The sequence below is a fragment of the Medicago truncatula genome, chromosome 8, assembly GCF_003473485.1.
Source record: "Medicago truncatula cultivar Jemalong A17 chromosome 8, MtrunA17r5.0-ANR, whole genome shotgun sequence".
NCBI lineage: Eukaryota > Viridiplantae > Streptophyta > Magnoliopsida > Fabales > Fabaceae > Medicago > Medicago truncatula.
Genome location: NC_053049.1, coordinates 9,917,532 through 9,938,032, shown reverse-complemented (window position 1 = coordinate 9,938,032; position 20,501 = coordinate 9,917,532). Strand labels below are relative to the sequence as shown.

General features: G+C 33.5%; 2 protein-coding genes across 2 annotated transcripts; both read left to right on the top strand.

Annotated features, from left to right (window-relative positions):
- The first annotated feature begins 8,584 nt into the window (after positions 1-8,584).
- On the top strand, positions 8,585-11,160 carry LOC25500687 (calcineurin B-like protein 7). The gene is made up of 8 exons (XM_024771826.2): positions 8,585-8,838; positions 9,179-9,261; positions 9,339-9,398; positions 9,479-9,587; positions 9,897-9,949; positions 10,024-10,104; positions 10,197-10,309; positions 10,476-11,160. The coding sequence occupies exons 1-8, from the start codon at positions 8,691-8,693 to the stop codon at positions 10,537-10,539; spliced, it is 711 nt and encodes a 236-aa protein (XP_024627594.1). The 5' UTR covers positions 8,585-8,690; the 3' UTR covers positions 10,540-11,160.
- Positions 11,161-15,922: 4,762 nt separating this feature from the next.
- On the top strand, positions 15,923-19,186 carry LOC25500686 (phosphatidylinositol 4-kinase gamma 4). The gene is made up of 2 exons (XM_013589170.2): positions 15,923-17,906; positions 18,548-19,186. The coding sequence occupies exons 1-2, from the start codon at positions 16,506-16,508 to the stop codon at positions 18,935-18,937; spliced, it is 1,791 nt and encodes a 596-aa protein (XP_013444624.1). The 5' UTR covers positions 15,923-16,505; the 3' UTR covers positions 18,938-19,186.
- The last annotated feature ends 1,315 nt before the right edge of the window (positions 19,187-20,501 follow it).

The window sequence follows — 20,501 nt, the reverse complement described above, 5'->3', positions numbered from 1 at the left end:
ATTGCAATGTTGCAAATAGCTCTTTATTTATATTTCCCTCAACATTCACGCATGTTAAGTCTGAGCGATGTGGGACAAATAATAAGCTATAATGAATTTGGTTAACTAACTAAAGTATCACGTATTTTATCTGTGTATTACCAAACGAAGCTCTTCCCCAGCAACGGTAAATGACTATGAACAGGTTGCTTCTGTGATATCAAATTCTTGTAAATGTATCTTTGAACATACAAGGTGCTATATATGATCAATATCTTGCTGGTTAACATACAGATAAATCATGAATGATATGCATGATGTGTCGTTTGATCGTTTCCTCCTCACATCTGACCTATGAAGTAGATATACGTTTCGGATTAGGCGTCTCTCAGTGTCGATATATATCATATCCAACGCCTACACAACACAACACATATGATTATATTGAATTATATCATTTTCTTAAATTATTATCGATGTCGACGTGTCTGTCTAATGTCTCTGTGTGAGTCTGTGCTTCATAGCATCTGACTTATGTATGATGTGCTTTTTTTTTAATCGGCATAATATTATAACACCACGCACCAGAAGTGCAAAATGGCTACAGCAAAAACAACAGCAGGAAGCCAACTGTTCGACAGAAACCAGCAGTAAAACAGTACTAGCACAGCCAAAAACAGCCACAGGAAAAGGCAAAAAACAAACTATATAATTACCTTTCCTATAGCCTAAACAATAAAAACCACCTGCACATAGAATGGATAAAACCGAGCCACTCAAGCCTCTGCAGCAGATCCAAAAAAGCCAGCACCTTTCATCTTCTATTTAGGCACTGTCTAGGGTTCCAAGTCCACTCATAAAAGAGGAACGATGCTATCTTTAGTCTGCTCAACATCCACACCCAAGACACCGCTTCAATCTCATCCACTAACTCCCCAACATCCTTCTCTTTGTGATTGAAAATCCGTGCATTTCTTTCCATCCAAATCAACCAAATAGTGGCATGCCAAATCAACAAAAAACCTTTCCTAAGCCTTCTCGAGACCACCTCATTATTCCAACACTCAAAATGCGCAAACAAATTATGAGGGGTAATAAAATTCATCCCGAGCCAATTTAAAATACCACGCCAAATTAAAGAGGAGACATCACAATGCAAGAAGAGATGGGTAGAAGTCTCAACACACCTTCCACACAAACACAAAGTAAGGACACACCCGAATCCAAGGTATGTCGAGATGCAAGATTATCCTTCGTAGGAATACGATCAAGAAGTAGGGACCAATAGAATGTGACTACTTTGGAAGGAGCCGGACTCTTCCAAATCGAGGAGAAAACCCCCTCATAAATAGCACTCACATCGTCTACCACAAGGAAGAGATTTTCCAAAATGGAATAAGTTGGTTTGACCGAAAAAGAACCGTCCTCCTCCGGAGTCCACACCCACTTATCTTCCTCGCCTCCAAAAGCTACCTCCTCCAACAAAACCATCAAATTATGGATAAGTTCAAGCTCCCACAAAAACGGATCCCTCCGCCACGTAATATTCCACTCACACCCCCCATCTTGAACCTCCCCCACCTTGGCCTCCTTTTGATTTGATAGAACGAAAAGTCTAGGGAATGACAAGTAGAGGGGTGCTCCCCCAACCCATCTATCCTTCCAAAAGCTAGTACCAATTATGTATGATGTGCTTGATGTGTAATTTCATCGTTTTCCAATTATTGATTGTAAAGGGCATGACACTATAATACATAGATTGAATTCTCCAAGGAAATATATTCTTCATCTTCTATAGTCTTTCCTGCATACTGTTTTTGGCTGAACTAAGCTATGTTCTGTTGGAAATTTAGGTCTTAATAAAAACAGATTTCATAAAACATGTTCAACAATTATGAATCAATAGCGGAAGCAAACAAAACATTGAATATGATTATGATCGGATCTACGACATGTTTGATTTATCAAGGATATTAAGAATTAGGGTATTAGGAATACCTGGATAAAGCTTTCATAGCAGCCCTCTAATCAACAACGATAACCAAAGAGAGGAGATGATCTGAAACACACAATAGATTTAGCGGCGGCTGATTTGGTTCTTCCTCAATCGGTACCTTTATGCCTCAAGTTCTCTTCAGATGGGGAGAAGAGAGTTTGTCGTGTACGGTGTATTGGGGACCATAGCCTCTTTTATTTGGATGGCCATTAGGTTTCCCATTATTCCGTTAATGGGTCATCCGGATATCCACTCATGTTGAGTCCATATCAATAAATTAAATAATTAATTATCCAAAATAGAAATCTAATTAGCTTTATTACTTAATTTGATCACTAATCAATTAAGACTCACAATTGATAAATAACTAATATAATTATTATTACAATATTTACCCACATAATCATATTGAAATATTATTAAATAATAAAATATTCCAACATGTTCTTCTTTAGACTAAAGCTACCAACTCTCAAAGCTAGGCTAGAGACTAACCTCTTTGATCTCAAAGGGTGAGATCTGGGTTTGGTAGACAAAGATTTGCTGTCAAAACCTCTATTCAGAATGTATCACAACCAACATGTAATTAATTAAGGGATTCAACTTTCAAGTACTTTATACAAGTAATTAAAGGATTCAATGAATATTGCACGTTCAACACATTCCTCATCTCTTATACTCTTTTACTCATTTAAAGTTGGGTCCTGCTAACCGGTGCCCCCGGGGCACGGGTTAAACATACTTTTCTCTCTATAACTTTTTCAATTCATTCTCACATCTCTTTATAAAAAAAAACGCACTGAAAAGTCCCCCTTCTATTTCTTTCTAACCATGCTACTTCTTCTTCCTCATATTTTCATTGCAAACGAATTCTGCTTCACAATCACAATGTTTATGTGACTGGTTAGTAGAATTCATGCGACTGGTTTTAAACAGTTGTGTGTAATTTACTTACAATTTTTCAAATGCAACCTAGAATTTACCTATATTTTTAATCTTACGATCAATCAATAAATTTAAATTAGGTTTGTTAACTTTATGGTTTCTTGGATTACTTTCATGATCTTAAAGATTACTTCGGGTGCATCTACTTAAGAATGTTACATATAAATGAATATTTCTATAGAAGCATAAATGTAGAAATTACACTTCAACAAATTCACTTATATCAAAATAATTTCACATTTTCACTACGAAATATTTAAATTTGTCTAATCACGTCCTTTAAAAAACTTGTTACACCTTGAAAAGATACAAATATCTCAGTTTTGAAATTAAATTTTCAATATCCATATTCTCTCCTATTAGTCACATATCCATGAAAATTTATGCGAGAGATGAAAAAAGTTTTTAGAAAATGTATATGGACAGGATAATTTTAATATTATCACTAAATTTTGAATAAATTTGTGTGTAACCAAATATTTTTTAATCGTTGTTGGAAAAAAATCCAAATATTTTAATTTTAGACTACTTTGAAAAAAGAAGAAGTCATGCTAACAAGTATCATAAGAAGATTTGCTATGAAACATAAAAAGAAAAGTTTTATGTTCAAAAGAGGATAATCGAACTTTTAACAAGTTGATTATACAATCTTCAATAAAATACTACTAATATTATGTTAAGTTGCTTAACAAATGTCCTTAACTCGCAAGTGGTTACAAAATCTAAATTATCTAAACATACTCGCATAAATAGAAGAAAAGAGGTAAAAGGAGAAGAATCATTTTTTTCTTTTTATTAAAATAACTAACTGATGTTTTTTTTTTATAGGTGTGTGTGATCAAATTTTATGGTTATGACCAACCAAAAATTATTCCTTTAGGGTATGTTTGGATGGAGAATTTAGGAGGGGAGGGTTTACTTTTCTTTTTTAAAATTTGGACATTATAAAATGATTTTAAAAAAATTGAATTAACAACATGATAAATGATCATATAATATTTCAAAAATACTTAATTTATTTTGAAAAAAATATTTTACATTGTTCGTAATTTAAAATATAAAAGTGAATTCTTCCCTCCTTTCTCCTCCTAAACCTTCAATCCAAACACACCCTTAAGATATTTGTTAGCATTTCAAAAAATAATAGATTTTAGATTACCTTTTGGAGGCCACGGGTATATTACGGAAATTGATCTCTTAATTGAGAAAAGAAAAATATTGAGAAATCATGTGGAGTTTTGATAATTTATTTCTATATTATCAATGATTAAGATTTACCACTATAAATCTTAACAATTGATAAAGTGAAAATAATAGTTAATATCTCCGCATTATTAAAATGGCAACGGTGGCTGAAATGTATTCGTTTGGGTGGGGAGAAGAGGGGGAAGCTTGGAAGTGGCGGCGTCGTTTGTTTGCTTGGGAGGAGGATAAGGTGCGGGAGTGTTGTGATATTTTAACTAATATTGTTTTGCAGCTTAATCATTATGACAGGTGGATTTGGCACTTACATGCTTCCAACAATTATAATGTCACAAGTGCTTATAACCATCTGTTAACACCAATCAGCAACAACTTGTCAGCAACTCACACGTCAGAAATTTGGAACAAGGAAGTTCCCCTGAAAATTAGTCTCTTTGCTTGGCGCCTGTTGCGGGATAGATTACCAACAACGGACAATCTAATTAAAAGACACATTTTACTTCCAAATGCTCAGTTATGCGTGGGTGGATGCGGTATGCTGGAGGATGCAAAACATTTATTCCTCTCCTGTGATTTTTTTGGTAAACTTTGGTATTGTATTTCTCATTGGCTTAGTTACCACATAGTGTTTCCTGAACATGTGCCAGACCATTTGTATCAATTTGGCACCTTAGGAGGCTTCTCAAAAAACAATCGCTCCGCTTTTCATCTTATATGGTTATCTTGTGTGTGGGTGATTTGGCTTGAAAGGAATGCTCGGGTTTTTCACCAAACAGAAGCTTCGATTAATCAATTGCTAGATAAAGTTAAGCTTCAATCTTACTGGTGGCTGAAAGCTAATCGTCCTAGTTTTGTTTTCTCCTACCATTCTTGGTGGTTAAATCCTTTACCTTGCTTGGGAATTATTATGTAACAGGGTAGCTCTTTTTTTTGGTTTTTCCTGTTTTTGTTCCCCAGATTTCTTTGATTGTATTTGATATTTTTCAGCTGGGTTTTTAGCACTTCTTGTGCTGAAATATTCAGGCGTTCAATAATATATTCCATTTTAGCTTCTTCAAAAAAAATATCTCCGCATTATTTTCTGAAAGAAAAAAAAATCAATCTAGAGTATTCACTCCAGCTGTGAAAAGAGTGGATTTTGCATTCATTCAACAAAAGTCATTCTACTCACTAAAAGTTGTAAGAAATTATGGAAAATGCTATTGATTAAAGACCTTAAATGATACTCCTCCGAATCTCAATTATAAAAAAAAAAAAAAAAATTAGATTTAATAAGTAGTAGTTCATTAGTTGTTGAATGAATTAAAAAATAGGATTTTTGCTTCTACTGCCTCCGGTCTTATCATCATCATTTATAACTATAATCATACAAATTCTCTAATAATTTTTCCCTCCAAATTTTCCCACCAAAACTCTCATTCTATTTAATAAATTAAGAAATAAAATAAATCATGTAGAAAAAGAAGAAAATGACTATTCCACTAACTCTTCTTCAAAAAAAAATAAATAAAATATCCATCCCACTAAGTCACATCATTCATAACCATATTATGCACTAACCACATAAAAACCAAGAAAATAAAGGAGCATTTGGTTCTTTTTCTTCTTCCCTAATTTTTCTTCTTCTATTGTTTATTTCATTTTTCCCTGATTACAATTTGTCTTCGTTCTTTATTTCAACCCATTGTGGCGTTCCGCTTCCTTCTATTTGGTTTTTTACTTAGGTGTTCAACTTACTTGACTTCTCAGTAATGAGCATTTGAGTCCATTATACGTAGGCATTTTTTTCCTAAGTGTGCATTTTTATTTTACACAATTTTTATTTTGAATAATCTACAACAACAAATTAGTAGCCTATACGATGAAATCATGAAGACAAGGACCTAAATAATCAAGTAACTTTTGAACTTTTTTCTTTTGTGGTTTTGTCACCCAGTAGCAAACAAACGACACCCACACAGGCACACGCGCATGCTCACCTAACACTTTACCGAAATTTCGGCATCACCCATTTAACTTATTCAAATTGCTAATGATAATGAATAACACTATGACTCTGTTTTTTTAACAAAAATAGAGCATAGTTGATAATGTAGCGGATGGCAGACGAATTTATAGTTGATAAATTATATCTTTTCGATTATTATTATAAACAAAAATAAATATTTTAGATTCATTAATTAGATGATGTATATAGTCTATAATAAAGACCGTATACATCGTTAATTGAATGTATTTAAAATATAGATTTTTATTTAGGCTTGTTGCACTTTCCCCCTTATCTTTTGTTAATTGTGCGATTTTGCACTCCCTGTTTTTTTTTAGCGATGTTTGCACCCCATATTTTGTCAATTGTGTTTTTGTTCAAAATCATCATTAAAAGAGGGGAAAGGGGGCAAAAGATGAGGTGCAAAATCGCCTAAAACAAAAGAAAAAGGATGCAAAATCGCACAATTGACAAAAATATAGGGGAAAAATGCAATTAAACACAAGAAGGTCTATCTAACAAGAAAGGGGGCAAAAGATAGGGTGCAAAATCGCTCAAAAAAAGGGTGCACAATCGCACAATTAACAAAAGATAAAGGAAAAAATACAATTAAATCTTTTATTTATAATAGTGATTGATGTAATTGATGTGCAATAGATATATTATTTACTGGAATGACTTGGAGAGGATCTAGTCTAATACGCAAACTGTTTCCCTCAAAAGAATTTATTTATATAGTTACTTTATAGAAGTAGACGTGTGTTTGTGTAAACAAACGTTAAAGAAAAATAATACACTTTTACATTATTACGTACCCCCCCCTGTAGGTTTTTTCCTCATGACATTATTTATTGCATATTTCTCTATCACTAGCTGTTCGTCACATTTGATACTATAAAAGGGACATTTGAGTTGGACAGATGAGTCTCGCAGCATTAATAGCAATTTGCATAAAATAAAGGCTTAATTACACTTTTGGTCCTCGTATTTTGGCCTACTCACGAAACTGGTCCTGCCCTTTTAAAATAGAACAAAATGGTCCTTCAACTATCATTTTTGTTGCATTTTTCGTCCTACCCCCCATTTTATTCTCCAAAAGCGCAGAGAAATGATAGTTTTAGACCTACCCCCTATGCTCAACCATGAAATAAACAAGGAATAAATCATGTGGGTACAAAAAATCCACTTTATTCAACACACTAACCAAAAAAACCTAATTTCTAGGTGGATTCTAGGATGAACCACCAACTAAGTGGTTTATGGTGAACCATGAATAAAAACCATCGGATTATCTTTTCCTACCAGATCTTACGATGTACCCAACACACAATATTTTTTTTCTTATTTCTTTGATCTCACTAACATGTATTCAACCACCACCATCAACTCCCAAATCACCATCTTCTAAGCACAGTTTTGAATCTTGATTTATTTTCTTTAGCAACCGTAAACTCATCTCAAATTCAAGCAATCACAATAATTTATTATTTGGCATAATCTTTGAAAATGTTGATTGAATATACATATAATATCATGTTACCCCTTGATTTAATCCAATCTTAGAACACTTCTCACGTAAAGATTCATTAAAAGATATATTTATAGCATGATCCCTCTGTTTTCATCCATTCTAGCAATTGTTCGTTAATTCAAAAAATGAAACTTCCATCTTTATAATTAAAACCGAGACAAATATGAGAGGAATAATCTTAGATAGGATATGTGAGAACGATAGTGGAGGTTTGTGGACAGCAGTTTTCGGGGATGCAAACTTTGGTACGTTCATGAACTAGATGGGAGGAAGAAAAAATAATTAGTTTATTAAAAAAATAATATAAATAAGAAATGTGTGATCTACTGTATAATATCATATATGAACTTGATCAATCTAACGATTCTCAATAGTTGTTCCAAGTGGTCCACCGGTGAGGGACTTAGTAGAGCCCTCACCTTAGAATTCACCTAATTTCTAAGATATGTTTTAAATTAGGGTTTTTTTGGTTAATGTGCTGAATAAAATAGATTCCTTGTGCCTACATGTTTTATTCCTTGTTGATTTCATGGTTGAGCATAAGGGTAGGTCTAAAACCGCCTAAAACTGACATTTCTCTGCGTTTCTGGAGTTTGAAAAAAGGAGGTAGGACGAAAAATGCAACAAAAATGATAATTGAAGGACCGTTTTGTTCTGTTTTAAAAGGGCAGGACCAGTTTCGTGAGTAGATCAAAACACGAGGACCAAAAGTGTAATTAATAAAAGTAAACTATTAGGAACCTAGCTTCAATGCATATAAATTTCACACATATATCATCTCATCCATTAATTTATTAATAATATATACATGATTTACATATATGGACAAAACTCTTAAACATAAATAAATTTTTTATGTGTATAGCTGTAAAATTGACTTTTCTTTCATTGGTTTCCAACACCCTTATTAAGCTTATGTTTTCAAATCTAAGTTAAAATGTGTAAGTATAATAATAGTATACATTTTAAATTATCATCATCATTCACATAAGTTTACTTCAAAGAGCTATCTATCTATCAACAAATTTCTGTTTTTTTGGTTATAAAGAATGGGTTGCAGTAGCTCAAAGGTAGCAGAAAATATTATGGATGGATCCTCAGAAGTTGGCAAAGATAAGAATTTACCTTCACAAGTAAAAGAAAATGAGCTTATTTCTTGTTCTGAAGATTTTTCTATCCTTGCTTCTGAAACACCATGTAAGTAAAGAAAGCTTCCTTTTCATGTTTTTTTGTTGCCTTGGAAATTTAATTTGTTTTGATCAATGAATTGTAATCTTATAATCTGTAAAATTATAGGTAGATGTGTGATTTAGATAATTCATTGAGATAGGCAAGAGAAATATACTTTGATTTTGATTTAATAAGTTCTATAGGATAGCTTATGAAAACAGATTATGGCTTAATTTATCTTTTGTTATAGAAATAACTTATACATAAACACTTATTTGCTGCTACAAACATGGTTCCTTTCATTTTTGCAACCAATTGTATATGAATAGTGTACATTGTTTTGAAGATCTTTTCTTGTACCTAGCAGTTACAGTAAGAGAGGTGGAAATCTTGAAGGAGTTGTACAAAAAATTAAGCGCAGTTATTGTGAAAAATGGACTTATTCAAAAGGTAATTTTTTAAATTCAATATTTTTGTACTTGTTTAGATGCATTTCTTGCGATTGATTTTTGTAATGTGTATAACAGGAAGAGCTTCACTTTGCTCTTTTTAGAAACAGAAACAAACGCAACCTCTTTGTCGATAGGGTATGTTGATCTAATTATTGTTGTTCGTACACATGTAAAGAGCTTTTCAAGTATAGTTGTTTGATCTTCTTTACATGCAGATGTTTGATCTCTTCGATGTCAATCACAACGGCCATATAGAGTTTGGTGAATTTATCAGATCTTTGGGCATCTTTCATCCTAAAGCTCCTCGAGCAGACAAAATAAAATGTAAGAAATATAAGTCATTTTGATATAAAAAAATCTATTTAATTTTATATTTTATTTTTAAAATTTGACCAAAATTTGTTGATAGTATAATTATTAGGATATGAACATGTATAATAATACGAACCCAAGCGAACCGACTCTGTATACCCCCCTCACGTACCGAATTCTTGACATAATGCGAACCGCGTACCGAATGAATTACGAATCTGGTGACTATCATTAGAACACATCGTATTCATTAGCATATTAAATTTCAAGATGATGTCGTTAAGTATATGATTACTGACCACGTAAAATTCTTCTTTGCAGATGCATTTAGATTATATGACTTGAGGCATACTGGTTACATTGAGCGCGAAGAGGTAAATACTCCTGTGGTCTTCTATAGGATATATTTGTATGATTCTTATGACAATTGTGATATGAAAATTTACAGTTGAAGGAGATGGTATTGATGATTTTGGTTGAATCTGATTTGGTTCTCTCTGATGATGTGGTTGAAACAATTGTGGACAAGGTTTGTTATCATTATCAGACTCTAAATAAAATCATCATTTTATAAATTTTATATGGAATGTTTCTTATATATATTTTGGGGGGTGTTAACAGACATTTCTAGAAACAGACACAAAAGGTGATGGAAAAATTGACTTGGAAGAATGGAGTGAATATGTTGGAAAAAATCCATCATTACTCAAGAACATGACTCTACCTTATCTGATGTAAGTTTTAAATTTTATTAAATGACAGATCCATTCATTGCATTATGATGTTTTTTTTAAATGATCTCAAAATGAATAGTTAAACGGTCTTCTTTTGTTTTTGGTATCGCTGCGTTATTCCAAGTGACACAGTTGTTTCTAAATCACTTTTTGATTCTAATTTCAGGGACATAACACTAGCATTTCCCAGTTTTATGCTGAATGCAGAAACCGAAGAATCACACTCGTAGTTTGAGTATATATAATACTCAAATGCAATGCATATAGAATGGTGGGCGTGAGTTAGACCAACGTCTGATAACCGTATATCAATGCTTGTTAGAAATTGGTCTATTTTGAAACAAAACTCGTGCAGACCATAGTACACTTTTTATAGGAATGTTTGGCCGTTGTTTCTGAATTCCTTATCTGAGGTGTTTATTGCAAGGTTTCCTTAGGGAAATTAGAAAAGCCTGCAATTCACAATTTTCGCTAAGAAATAGTGGAAATGCAAGTAGGGACACAATTTTGACCCTGCAGCAGATTTTGGATTCACTACCATCTCGCATTCCAAGCATTCATGCAGTTTGTCGTTTGGAGCCGTTGGATCAAGACCTTCCCGTTTTTGACGAGCTTAAAATCATAGTCATGCCATCTTCATCTAACAGCTCCAAATAAGTGCGTGAAATGTGACCGCTTACGCAATGAGTCTCATAAACAGAAAGTTTGTAAGCCTTCTGAATATGCTTTTGTTATCCTCAAATGTGTTATAATCCCTTGTTAACATGATATTTCCGCGATGCGGTTCAAGTACTTAACTGAATTTTGACCATTAAGGCGTCTAATACAGTATAATGTAATGATTTTCCATATATCAGCAGATGAAGAATTTGTGGGACACAAAACAGACTCTGACTGAGAAATAAAATATAAAGACTTATATAGTTTTAACAGAATTTTAGTAACTGTCAAATAAACTTTCTTGAGTACGAAGAAATCAAGTTTTAGAGAGAATAATATCTTATGCTAAAGGGTGGTCAAAACTACATGTTAGAAGATCACTCAACCATAATATTTACACTTTTTCAAAAGGTTTTCATCTTTTTTATAAAGAAAGAAACAAGTCAATAAAAAATGCACAACTTTTAAAGAAATGACAATGAAAATTGCAATCACTAATGTGATGCAATCTGACTAGATTCAAAATGAGCATTATGAAATGACTAAAGATACCAAAAAGATACAAGAGAAAATCACCATATGTCCATCTTGATTATCATATATACAAATATTAGTCACAAAGAACTTCACATTCCTATAAAGAAATTCATTACAGCATGTGTGATGAAGAGCAAAAGAAGCAAATCAATCTGAAGCAAAATAACAACGGTTGATAAACTAGCTGATAGTGGATGAGCATATCACGGAGAGCAAATAAACAACTTTTTTTTTGGTTACAAGAGCAAATAAGCTACTTGATAGTGAATAAGGTAGCCGGTTGAATGTTTAGTATTTAGTAAATTTAGAAGTTAAACTAGCTATTGAATATAAAATGACATAAAAATATATTTTTAATTAATATTTCATTTCTTTCGATCAAGATAATAATGATAAAATTGATAGAAAAAATATAAGCAATAAACAGTAAACACTCTTTGAAGTAGCTTATAAAAAGACGCAGCAAGTCCATGAGAAAAAATTGTTCCCACCAGATCTATTTTGATCATACAACCTTTATCTGATACAAACTCGAAAAAAAGATCTTGTCCACTCTCTCGTTCATAGAAAAAGGAGGATCCTGATTAAATTGATAACAATATACACCATATTCTCATTGTGAATATCATTGAGGGTTGCTCGTTGAAAACTATTGGACAAGGATTCCCCATATTCACAAATTTGTCATACATTACATACGTCCTCAATCGTTGGATCAAAATCCGACAATCGAGATTTCATGCTCAATATTTTTTTTAAAAAACATAATAAAAATTGCATTAAAAAACGATTGTGTGATCTTGATCCAACGATAACAGATATACAATTGTTTGTCTTTTCCTTCTTTAAAAATCTTCTTAATCAAAGGGAATAGTGCTTAAAATGGAACGTTAGATATGAAAAATGAAAGTAGTACAATCACCGTCATTTAGTAGTCGTTGCTGCTAATGGTGGGAGTAACGGTAAAACGGCATTAAAATATTAGGGTTGGTGGGATGATGATGATTAGAGATAAGGACAGGAAGCCCACGCTGGTTTTTTCTTTTGTAAAGTATATATCCACTCACCAAATCCTCTTTATCGCATTTTCCCTATTCATCTTGTAATAAAAAAATGTTCACCAATCTTTACCTATAGTTTGTTTGTGTGTTAATCTCCAATTTTTCTGGCGAAATGACTTTGTTTGAATCGAATTCAAACTATTATAAATAATTCGTTATTGATGATTAAGCATTTGACATTTAGTCTAAGTGTGTTGGTTAAATGTTTGTTAATTTCAAAAGAAAGCTAAACAAATACTCCATATATTTCTTTCAAAAAAAAATAAAATACTCCATATATATATATATATATATATATAAGGAGAGATCAAAGTTACACCATATAATGTTACATCAATATTTTTGTCAAAAAAAAATTATCGAAGTTACACGATATAATGTTACAATGTTTTTGTCAAAAAAATGTTACATCAATGATGTACTACTAAAAAATAAAGTGTGTCTTATAGAAAAGATTTGAGAGAGTATTGTTTTACTTGATATAGATTTTAGAAATTTAATTGTTTTTTTTTAAGAAAAAAAATTTAATTGTTAGATTGTAAATTTATATCATATGAAATATATCACACAATTTTATGCAAATATAAACTCGTTTGATTATCATTGAGACCAACGATGTTCAATCCATCTCACAGTTAGAGATTTACGATATATTAAAAATTAATATCATAAAATGAAAGAAGGAACCGCTACTGCCTCTGTTCTTGTGAATGGATGTCCTACTGATGAGTTTTCTCTTGAACGGGGTTTACGCCAGGGTGATCCTTTATCTCCTTTTTTATTTTTATTGGCAACAGAAGGATTGAATGTTTTGATGAAAGCGTTGGTAGACGCAGGATTGTTTAAGGGGTATAGTGTGGGGCGCGCGGATCCTGTGGTTGTGTCACATTTACAGTTTGCTGATGATACGCTTCTTATTGGGAATAAAAGTTGGGCTAATGTGCGGGCGTTGAGGGCTGGACTCATTTTGTTTGAAGCTATGTCGGGATTGAAAGTTAATTTTCATAAGAGTTCTTTGGTAGGGGTTAATATTACTGGTTCGTGGTTGTCAAAAGCGGCTTCCGTGTTGGGTTGCAAAGTAGGTAAAATCCAGTTTCTCTACTTGGGGCTCTCGATTGGGGGCGATCCGCGTCGATTATTGTTTTGGGAACCTGTTGTTAATCGCATTAAAAATAGATTGTCTGGTTGGCAAAGTCGATTCCTTTCTTTTGGTGGTCGTTTGGTTCTTCTTAAGTCCGTCTTGACTGCTCTACCTGTCTATACACTTTCCTTTTTCAAAGCTCCGTCAGGTATAATCTCTTCCATTGAATCTTTGTTTAATAAATTTTTTTCGGGAGGGGGTGAGGATAAAAGAAAAATTTCATGGATTAGGTGGGATACTTTGAGTTTGAGGAAGGAGTATGGAGGGTTGGGGGTTACGAGGTTGAGAGAGTTTAATTTAGCTTTGTTGGATAAATGGTGTTGGCGGTTGTTATTGGAGAAGGAAGCTTTGTGGAGAAAGGTGTTGGTGGCTAGGTATGGTGTGGCGGATGGAGGTTTGGAGGATGGGGGCCGGAGTTGTTCTTCATGGTGGAGGGAGATAGTGAGGATTAGAGATGGGATAGGTGAGGGTGGAGAGGGTTGGTTTGGGTCTTGTGTTAGGAGGAGGGTGGGAGACGGTGCAGAGACAGATTTTTGGCGGGATTGTTGGTGTGGAGATGTTCCATTGTGTGAATGGTTTAGTCGCCTTTATGACTTGACTGTGAACAAACCAATCTCTGTTAGGAACATGTTCTTGTTGGGGGTGGATGTCGGTGGGGAGGCGTTGAGGTGGCGTAGGCGGTTGTGGGCTTGGGAGGAAGAGTTGGTAGAGGAGTCTAGGGCTTTATTACTAACAGTTTCATTGCAGGAATCAGTGACAGATAGATGGATTTGGTTACCAACTCAGGATGATGGGTTTTCCGTTCGTGGAGCCTATGACATGCTGACATCACAGGAGCAGCCTCACTTACATCAAAACTTGGAGTTAATTTGGCATACACAGGTTCCTCTCAAAGTTTCTATCCTTGCATGACGACTTCTGAGGGATCGGTTACCTACAAAAGATAATTTGGCAAACCGTGGCATTTTACCTCTGGAGGCGCGGATGTGTGTTTCTGGTTGTGGGAATGTAGAAGATGTCAATCATTTGTTTTTGTCTTGTGCAACTTTTAGTGCCTTATGGCCATTGGTGCGAGCATGGCTTGGAGTGGTAGGGGTTGACTCTCAATCAACTTCAGATCATTTAGTGCAATTTATTAATTATGCAGGATGTTCGAGAGGGCGACGTTCCTTCTTTCATTTGATTTGGCTGCTTGTTGTTTCGGTGTTGTGGAATGAACGGAATGAAAGGCTTTTTAGAAATAGACAAAGTTCTTTGCCACAAATGCTAGATAAAGTGAAATCAACTTCTTTGTGGTGGTTAAAGGCTTGTAATGTTGTTTTTAGTTTTGGTACTCACCAGTGGTGGTCGAGCCCGCTTTCTTGTTTGGGTATTGACTGATTGGATGTATTGTTGTTTGGAACTTGACACTTTTGTGATTGTTTTGGCACATCTTGTGCGGTAATAATTACGGTGTCAGTATTAATATATCTCATTTTCGCTTGTTAAAAAAAATATATATCATAAAATAATAAGCATTTTTTATTATTCCCTTAATATAAAAAAGCATTTATTATTTTTGGCATAAATAAATTAAAATATTATAAAAAAGTAAAAAATTAGTAACAAATCATTTATGAATACAAGATCTCATATACCAAAAATACTTGAATGATATGGTAAGAAAACTCGGCAAACTTAACAAGATTTTTTAAATTTAAATTCAATCCTAAACATGCAGCAATTTGGGAGAGATTTATTGGTTTATGCATTTGAGCGTAAAAGATATTTTATAGGGACTAAAACAAAAATTGATATATTTATAGGGACCAAAAATATATTTAATCCAAAAAAAGATATATGATATTTAGATTATTGACAATTATTTATTATGAGAAAGAAACAGAATGTGTGCAAAAACTAAAGGTTTTTCTTTTGACAAATGAAAAGTAAATGTGTGCAGAAAAATATACACATATTGATGAATTAATATGAAGTTATAATAGTTTTTTTTTTCTTTCAAATATCTACCGTAACACTGGCACTTGAAAAGAATCGAAAATGAAACCTGAAAAGAATCGGAAAAAGAGTAATAAAAAACATATATCCAGTAAAAAAAATAACAAACATATACTTGATCTAATTTTAATCTAATAAAACTAATTTTGTTTAGTTTTCAGTTTATTTAATTGTTTTGAATTAATTAAATCTATCTATATATTTTATTTAGATTTAGACCTTAACCTACAAAGGGTAGAACACAATCCATTAGAATTTTCTCTTGTCGCAAAAGCAAGTAGAGCAATACGCGCTCCTATCTTGTTCCACAATTCATTCTTCTTTTCTCTCTCTGAAATTTCTCTCTCGTTTTTGGTCATAGTCAAATTCCAATAACAAACCCTTACCCCTTCTTTTCCGAATCTTGAATTCCAATAACAACAACAAGCAACTCTTCTTCTTCTCCTGGGTAAGAATTTCTCTTTCTTCACTTTACACCAATCACAAAATTAGGGTTTATTGAGGAAAAGATGAGAAATTAAGCTTCTGGGTCTGTGTTTTTTCACCTTTTCAATCAAAAAGATTGTTCCTTTTTGTGATATTTTATTAAAAATTTAATTTTGATTGGGTTTGGTCTTCTGGGTTGGTGTGTTTCATCACACCCAGATATAGTTAAGCTTTAATTTGAATTTCAGTGATTTGTACAGATATATGGCTTTAGAATTGTAACATTGGTATAATTAGGGTTTTTTTTGGCTTAAAGTCAAAGCCTTTAGCTTTTTTCATTGAATTTGATTTCATTCATTAAAATAGTTGAAAAATGTCTTCTGCTGGTGTAACTATTCTGAGTCCTGTTTCAAGGGAGAAATTGTTGTCTCCAACCAATGGATTATGTAATCCGCTGCACTTGTCTTCGAATCTTCATGATTTTATTTTCGTTTATCTTTCGTATTCGGGGTCTTTGTCTCCGATGCGTGTGCTACCTTCGGATACAATCGAGTCCGTAAAGCTCAAAATTCAAAGGAATGAAGGGGTGACAAACAAACAGAAGTTGGTTTGTAATGGCCGTGAGTTGTCGCGTAGCAATTCTTTACTCAAGGATTATGGGGTTACAGAAGGGAATGTTTTGCATTTGGTGATTCGACTGGCAGATCTACAGACCATCAGTGTGAGAACTTGTTCCGGGAAGGAGTATTCCTTTCAGGTTGAAAGGTGTAAGGATGTTTGGTATGTTAAGAAACAGATTGCGGAAAAGGAAAAAGAGTTTGCTGATCCTGAGCAGCAGGAGGTTGTGTGTAACGGGGAGCTGCTTGATGATCAGAAGCTTATTGATGATATCTGTAGCAATTATAATGATGCAGTTATACATCTTTTTGTTAGAACAAAATATGCGGATGTTAGTACAGGGCTTGATGAGTTGTCTATTGAAGCAAAAGAATTGAATGATTCGAAGAATTCTGATGCCAAGGAAGCTGATTACGTGAGGAAATATGATAGCGAAGAAGATGCGAGAAAGGAGTATGAAGCTATCGAACGAATTATGTCGAGAAAAGCTCCTGGTGGAGGTCTTGTTTTGGAGCCGGTTATTGTTAACCCTAAAGTTGAACTAGCTTCAGAGGTTTGGGATATGATAAACACTACATATGATGGGCTAGATAGTGGTAATTCTCCAATCAGATCTGCAGAGGGTACAGGTGGGGCTTACTTTATGCTCGACTCAACAGGGCAAAAATATGTATCGGTTTTCAAGCCTATGGATGAAGAGCCGATGGCTGTGAATAACCCTAGAGGTTTACCTTTGTCGTTAGACGGCCAGGGCTTAAAAAAGGGTACAAGAGTTGGCCAAGGAGCTTTCAGGGAAGTTGCTGCTTATATTTTGGATCATCCAATGAGTGGCCGCCGATCATTATTTGGTGATGAGAAAGGATTTGCTGGTGTTCCTCCGACTGTTATGGCTAAGTGCTTGCACAAAGCATTTAACCATCCAGAGGGTTTGACTGCTAAGTTTGGTTCCTTGCAAATGTTCGTGGAGAATAATGGAAGTTGTGAGGATATGGGACCTGGCGCTTTTCCGGTGAAGGAAGTGCATAAAATTACTGTGCTGGACATGAGACTTGCAAATGCAGATAGGCATGCTGGGAATATTTTGCTTGGCAAAGAGAAGAAAAATGGCCAGGCTGTTTTGATTCCAATTGATCATGGATACTGCCTTCCCACTAGTGTAAGCACTTCATTTTTGTTATTCCTTTAAATGCCTGTGATGCTGCTTTATTGTTCTCTTGATGTGAATTTAAACTTTAGTTTTGCCTTGTTTGGTTATAACTTAATCAATTGTAGATTTTTTTTATGTTCTCTTCTTTAACAATGCAGTATAAAGCTTCTCTGAGCCATTATGGTATTAAGTATGGTTTCATTTATAGCTTATAAAAGCTGTAACATCTGAGGCCTCCCTTTGGAATGTTTTTCAGATTAAGTCTTTATGAGTGAGTAATGTAACCTGGAGTGTTTTTGGTAGTTATTTTCCCTAGCATGATATTACCTTCATGATTACAATGACTTGCCTTTTCCGATGCTACTATTCTCTTTGTCATGTTTTTAACGCCGAAGTTAATGATTTGGATAGACCAATGATGTCAATATTGAAGACTGCATGTATTCTGAGTAATGGCAATTGTAATCAGACCTTAAGTTTAACATTATTTTATTGGTGGCATTATTTGCCCATTTGGAGGACATTGCATTCTTTTTTTCTCTTGATGTTTAGGGGAGGAGGTTTAGTGATATATTCTCTACATTTTCTCTTCAAGTCTTTTTTAAACTCTATAGCACTCACCCAAGGGTGTTTTTTTGGCATGTCAACAGTTTGAAGATTGTACCTTTGAATGGCTTTATTGGCCTCAAGCTCGCCAGCCATACTCTCCAGAGATCATTGACTACATAAAGTCACTTGATGCTGAAGAAGATATTGCCCTTCTGAAGTTTCATGGATGGGATCTGCCACTCGAATGTGCCCGCACTCTCCGAATCTCGACCATGCTTCTGAAAAAAGGAGTGGGGAAAGGGATGACCCCTTTTGCCATTGGAAGCCTGATGTGCCGAGAATCGTTGAACAAAGAGTCTGTGATTGAAGGAATTTTTAAAGCAGCACTTGATTCTGTTCTTCCTGGTACTAGTGAAGCTACTTTTATGGATGCTGTTTCTGAGATTATGGACCAGCACCTTGATGAGATCACCAGCAATTATAATTCTTAATGAAGTTGAATTCTGCTATAGGATTTGGTATGTGTATGTATGTGTACATGTATTCTAGTACATAACTATAGCCAATGATTGTCTTTTTTTTTTTTTTTAAAATTGTTTTCACAGTAATGGGTAATGACTCCCTTGGTCTTAACACATTCTTTCATCAAAATTACCTTATATTTTACCTCTTAATTTATTATAGCATAATGTATATGCTTTGTAGAAGTGAAATGAGACCAATTTTGGAACTTGAGTTAAGTATGTGATTAGATATTTTCCATTGTTACAAAATCTTAAACTTCTAGAAATCATTGATAGCCTTTGCAAAGTAATTTCTACGTTTGTTTTGTGCATAATTGTTTACTAAAAGGCCTATTTAATCCCTAAAAAAAGGCCTATTTAGTTTGAGATTTTTTCTTCACTTTTGATTACAACTTTTTTAAAATTTTCACTTATAGTGTTCTGTTTATGAAATTTTGTAGAGGATGTAGGAAAGATAAATGAACATTTTATACAAAATGAAATCAACATAAAGTGAGATTTATATACCAAAAAAAAAAAACTTAATTATAAAGAGGATATTTTGTGGTGGTGCTTATTTTTATAATCAGCCTGTCAATATTAGAGTACACGTTTTAGTCAAATACAAGTGGTACTATTTTTTATCAAATAGTATGGCTTTGAGATCAGTGGTACCTTCGTGGCAGTGACAATACAAACAATATGTTGGAAGATTCAAAATTGTTTGAGCATGTTCAATTTGACTTGTCTTCTAAGAAATCAAGTGGCCAAACCAAAACTGGATTGATTCCTATTTTCTAGTCAAAAGTTAGGTAAACTACGCTGAAATTTCTACCCATACAAATATACTTTTTAATGATATTGGATTGGATATTCTAAGTATATACTTAATGCATGACATGAGTGAGTACCTACACTAAGCTAATATTTTATAACCTTGTAATTTAGGTAGAAAATAATGAAACAAATAAAATAAAAACACACACTACCTTGACCGTCATGGGCATAATCTTTATGGTAAAGTCAAATCCTGCTTTGCTACTCCAACATGTCACACTCACATCCTAATAACCCTTGGAATTAAACTCTTCGAAGCTCATTCTTAAGAGTTACTTTTAAAACGGAATCATATTAAAAATGTCGTTGGACAGAAAGAGTTGAAAATGAAAAAATATGAAGTGTATCTTTGATTTCTTTTGGGACATTAATTTGAGTCTAAATTGATTTTTACAATCAATTTATTGTTAAGTTCACTTTTTCTTTTTTTTTTGAGTGGAACTCACTTTTATAAATATGTATCACAATGTGGAACTCACTTTTACAAATATAGTATGTATCAAAATATAAATCATTTGATATTCATTTAATTTTTAACTATTCTCTCAAAAAAAATAATTAATTTTTAACTAAAATCAATTTTATAAATTCAATTTTTGTCTCCATAGAGTCAAGAATAGACGGAAGGGGATAATAACATAAAGAAAGACCTAGATTCACCATAGTAGTGAATTCACATAATTAGAAGCAATAGTGAATTTCAATCATCCATATG

What these genes read in the sequence shown, in the direction of transcription:
- LOC25500687 (XM_024771826.2), top strand. Translation starts at nt 8,691, where the DNA reads ATGGGTTGCAGTAGCTCAAAGGTAGCAGAAAATATTATGGATGGATCC. An exon ending in GCAACCTCTTTGTCGATAGG is followed by an intron (nt 9,399 to 9,478) that starts GTATGTTGATCT and finishes CTTTACATGCAG; the next exon opens with ATGTTTGATCTCTTCGATGT. An exon ending in GTTACATTGAGCGCGAAGAG is followed by an intron (nt 9,950 to 10,023) that starts GTAAATACTCCT and finishes GAAAATTTACAG; the next exon opens with TTGAAGGAGATGGTATTGAT.
- LOC25500686 (XM_013589170.2), top strand. Translation starts at nt 16,506, where the DNA reads ATGTCTTCTGCTGGTGTAACTATTCTGAGTCCTGTTTCAAGGGAGAAA. An exon ending in GATACTGCCTTCCCACTAGT is followed by an intron (nt 17,907 to 18,547) that starts GTAAGCACTTCA and finishes GCATGTCAACAG; the next exon opens with TTTGAAGATTGTACCTTTGA.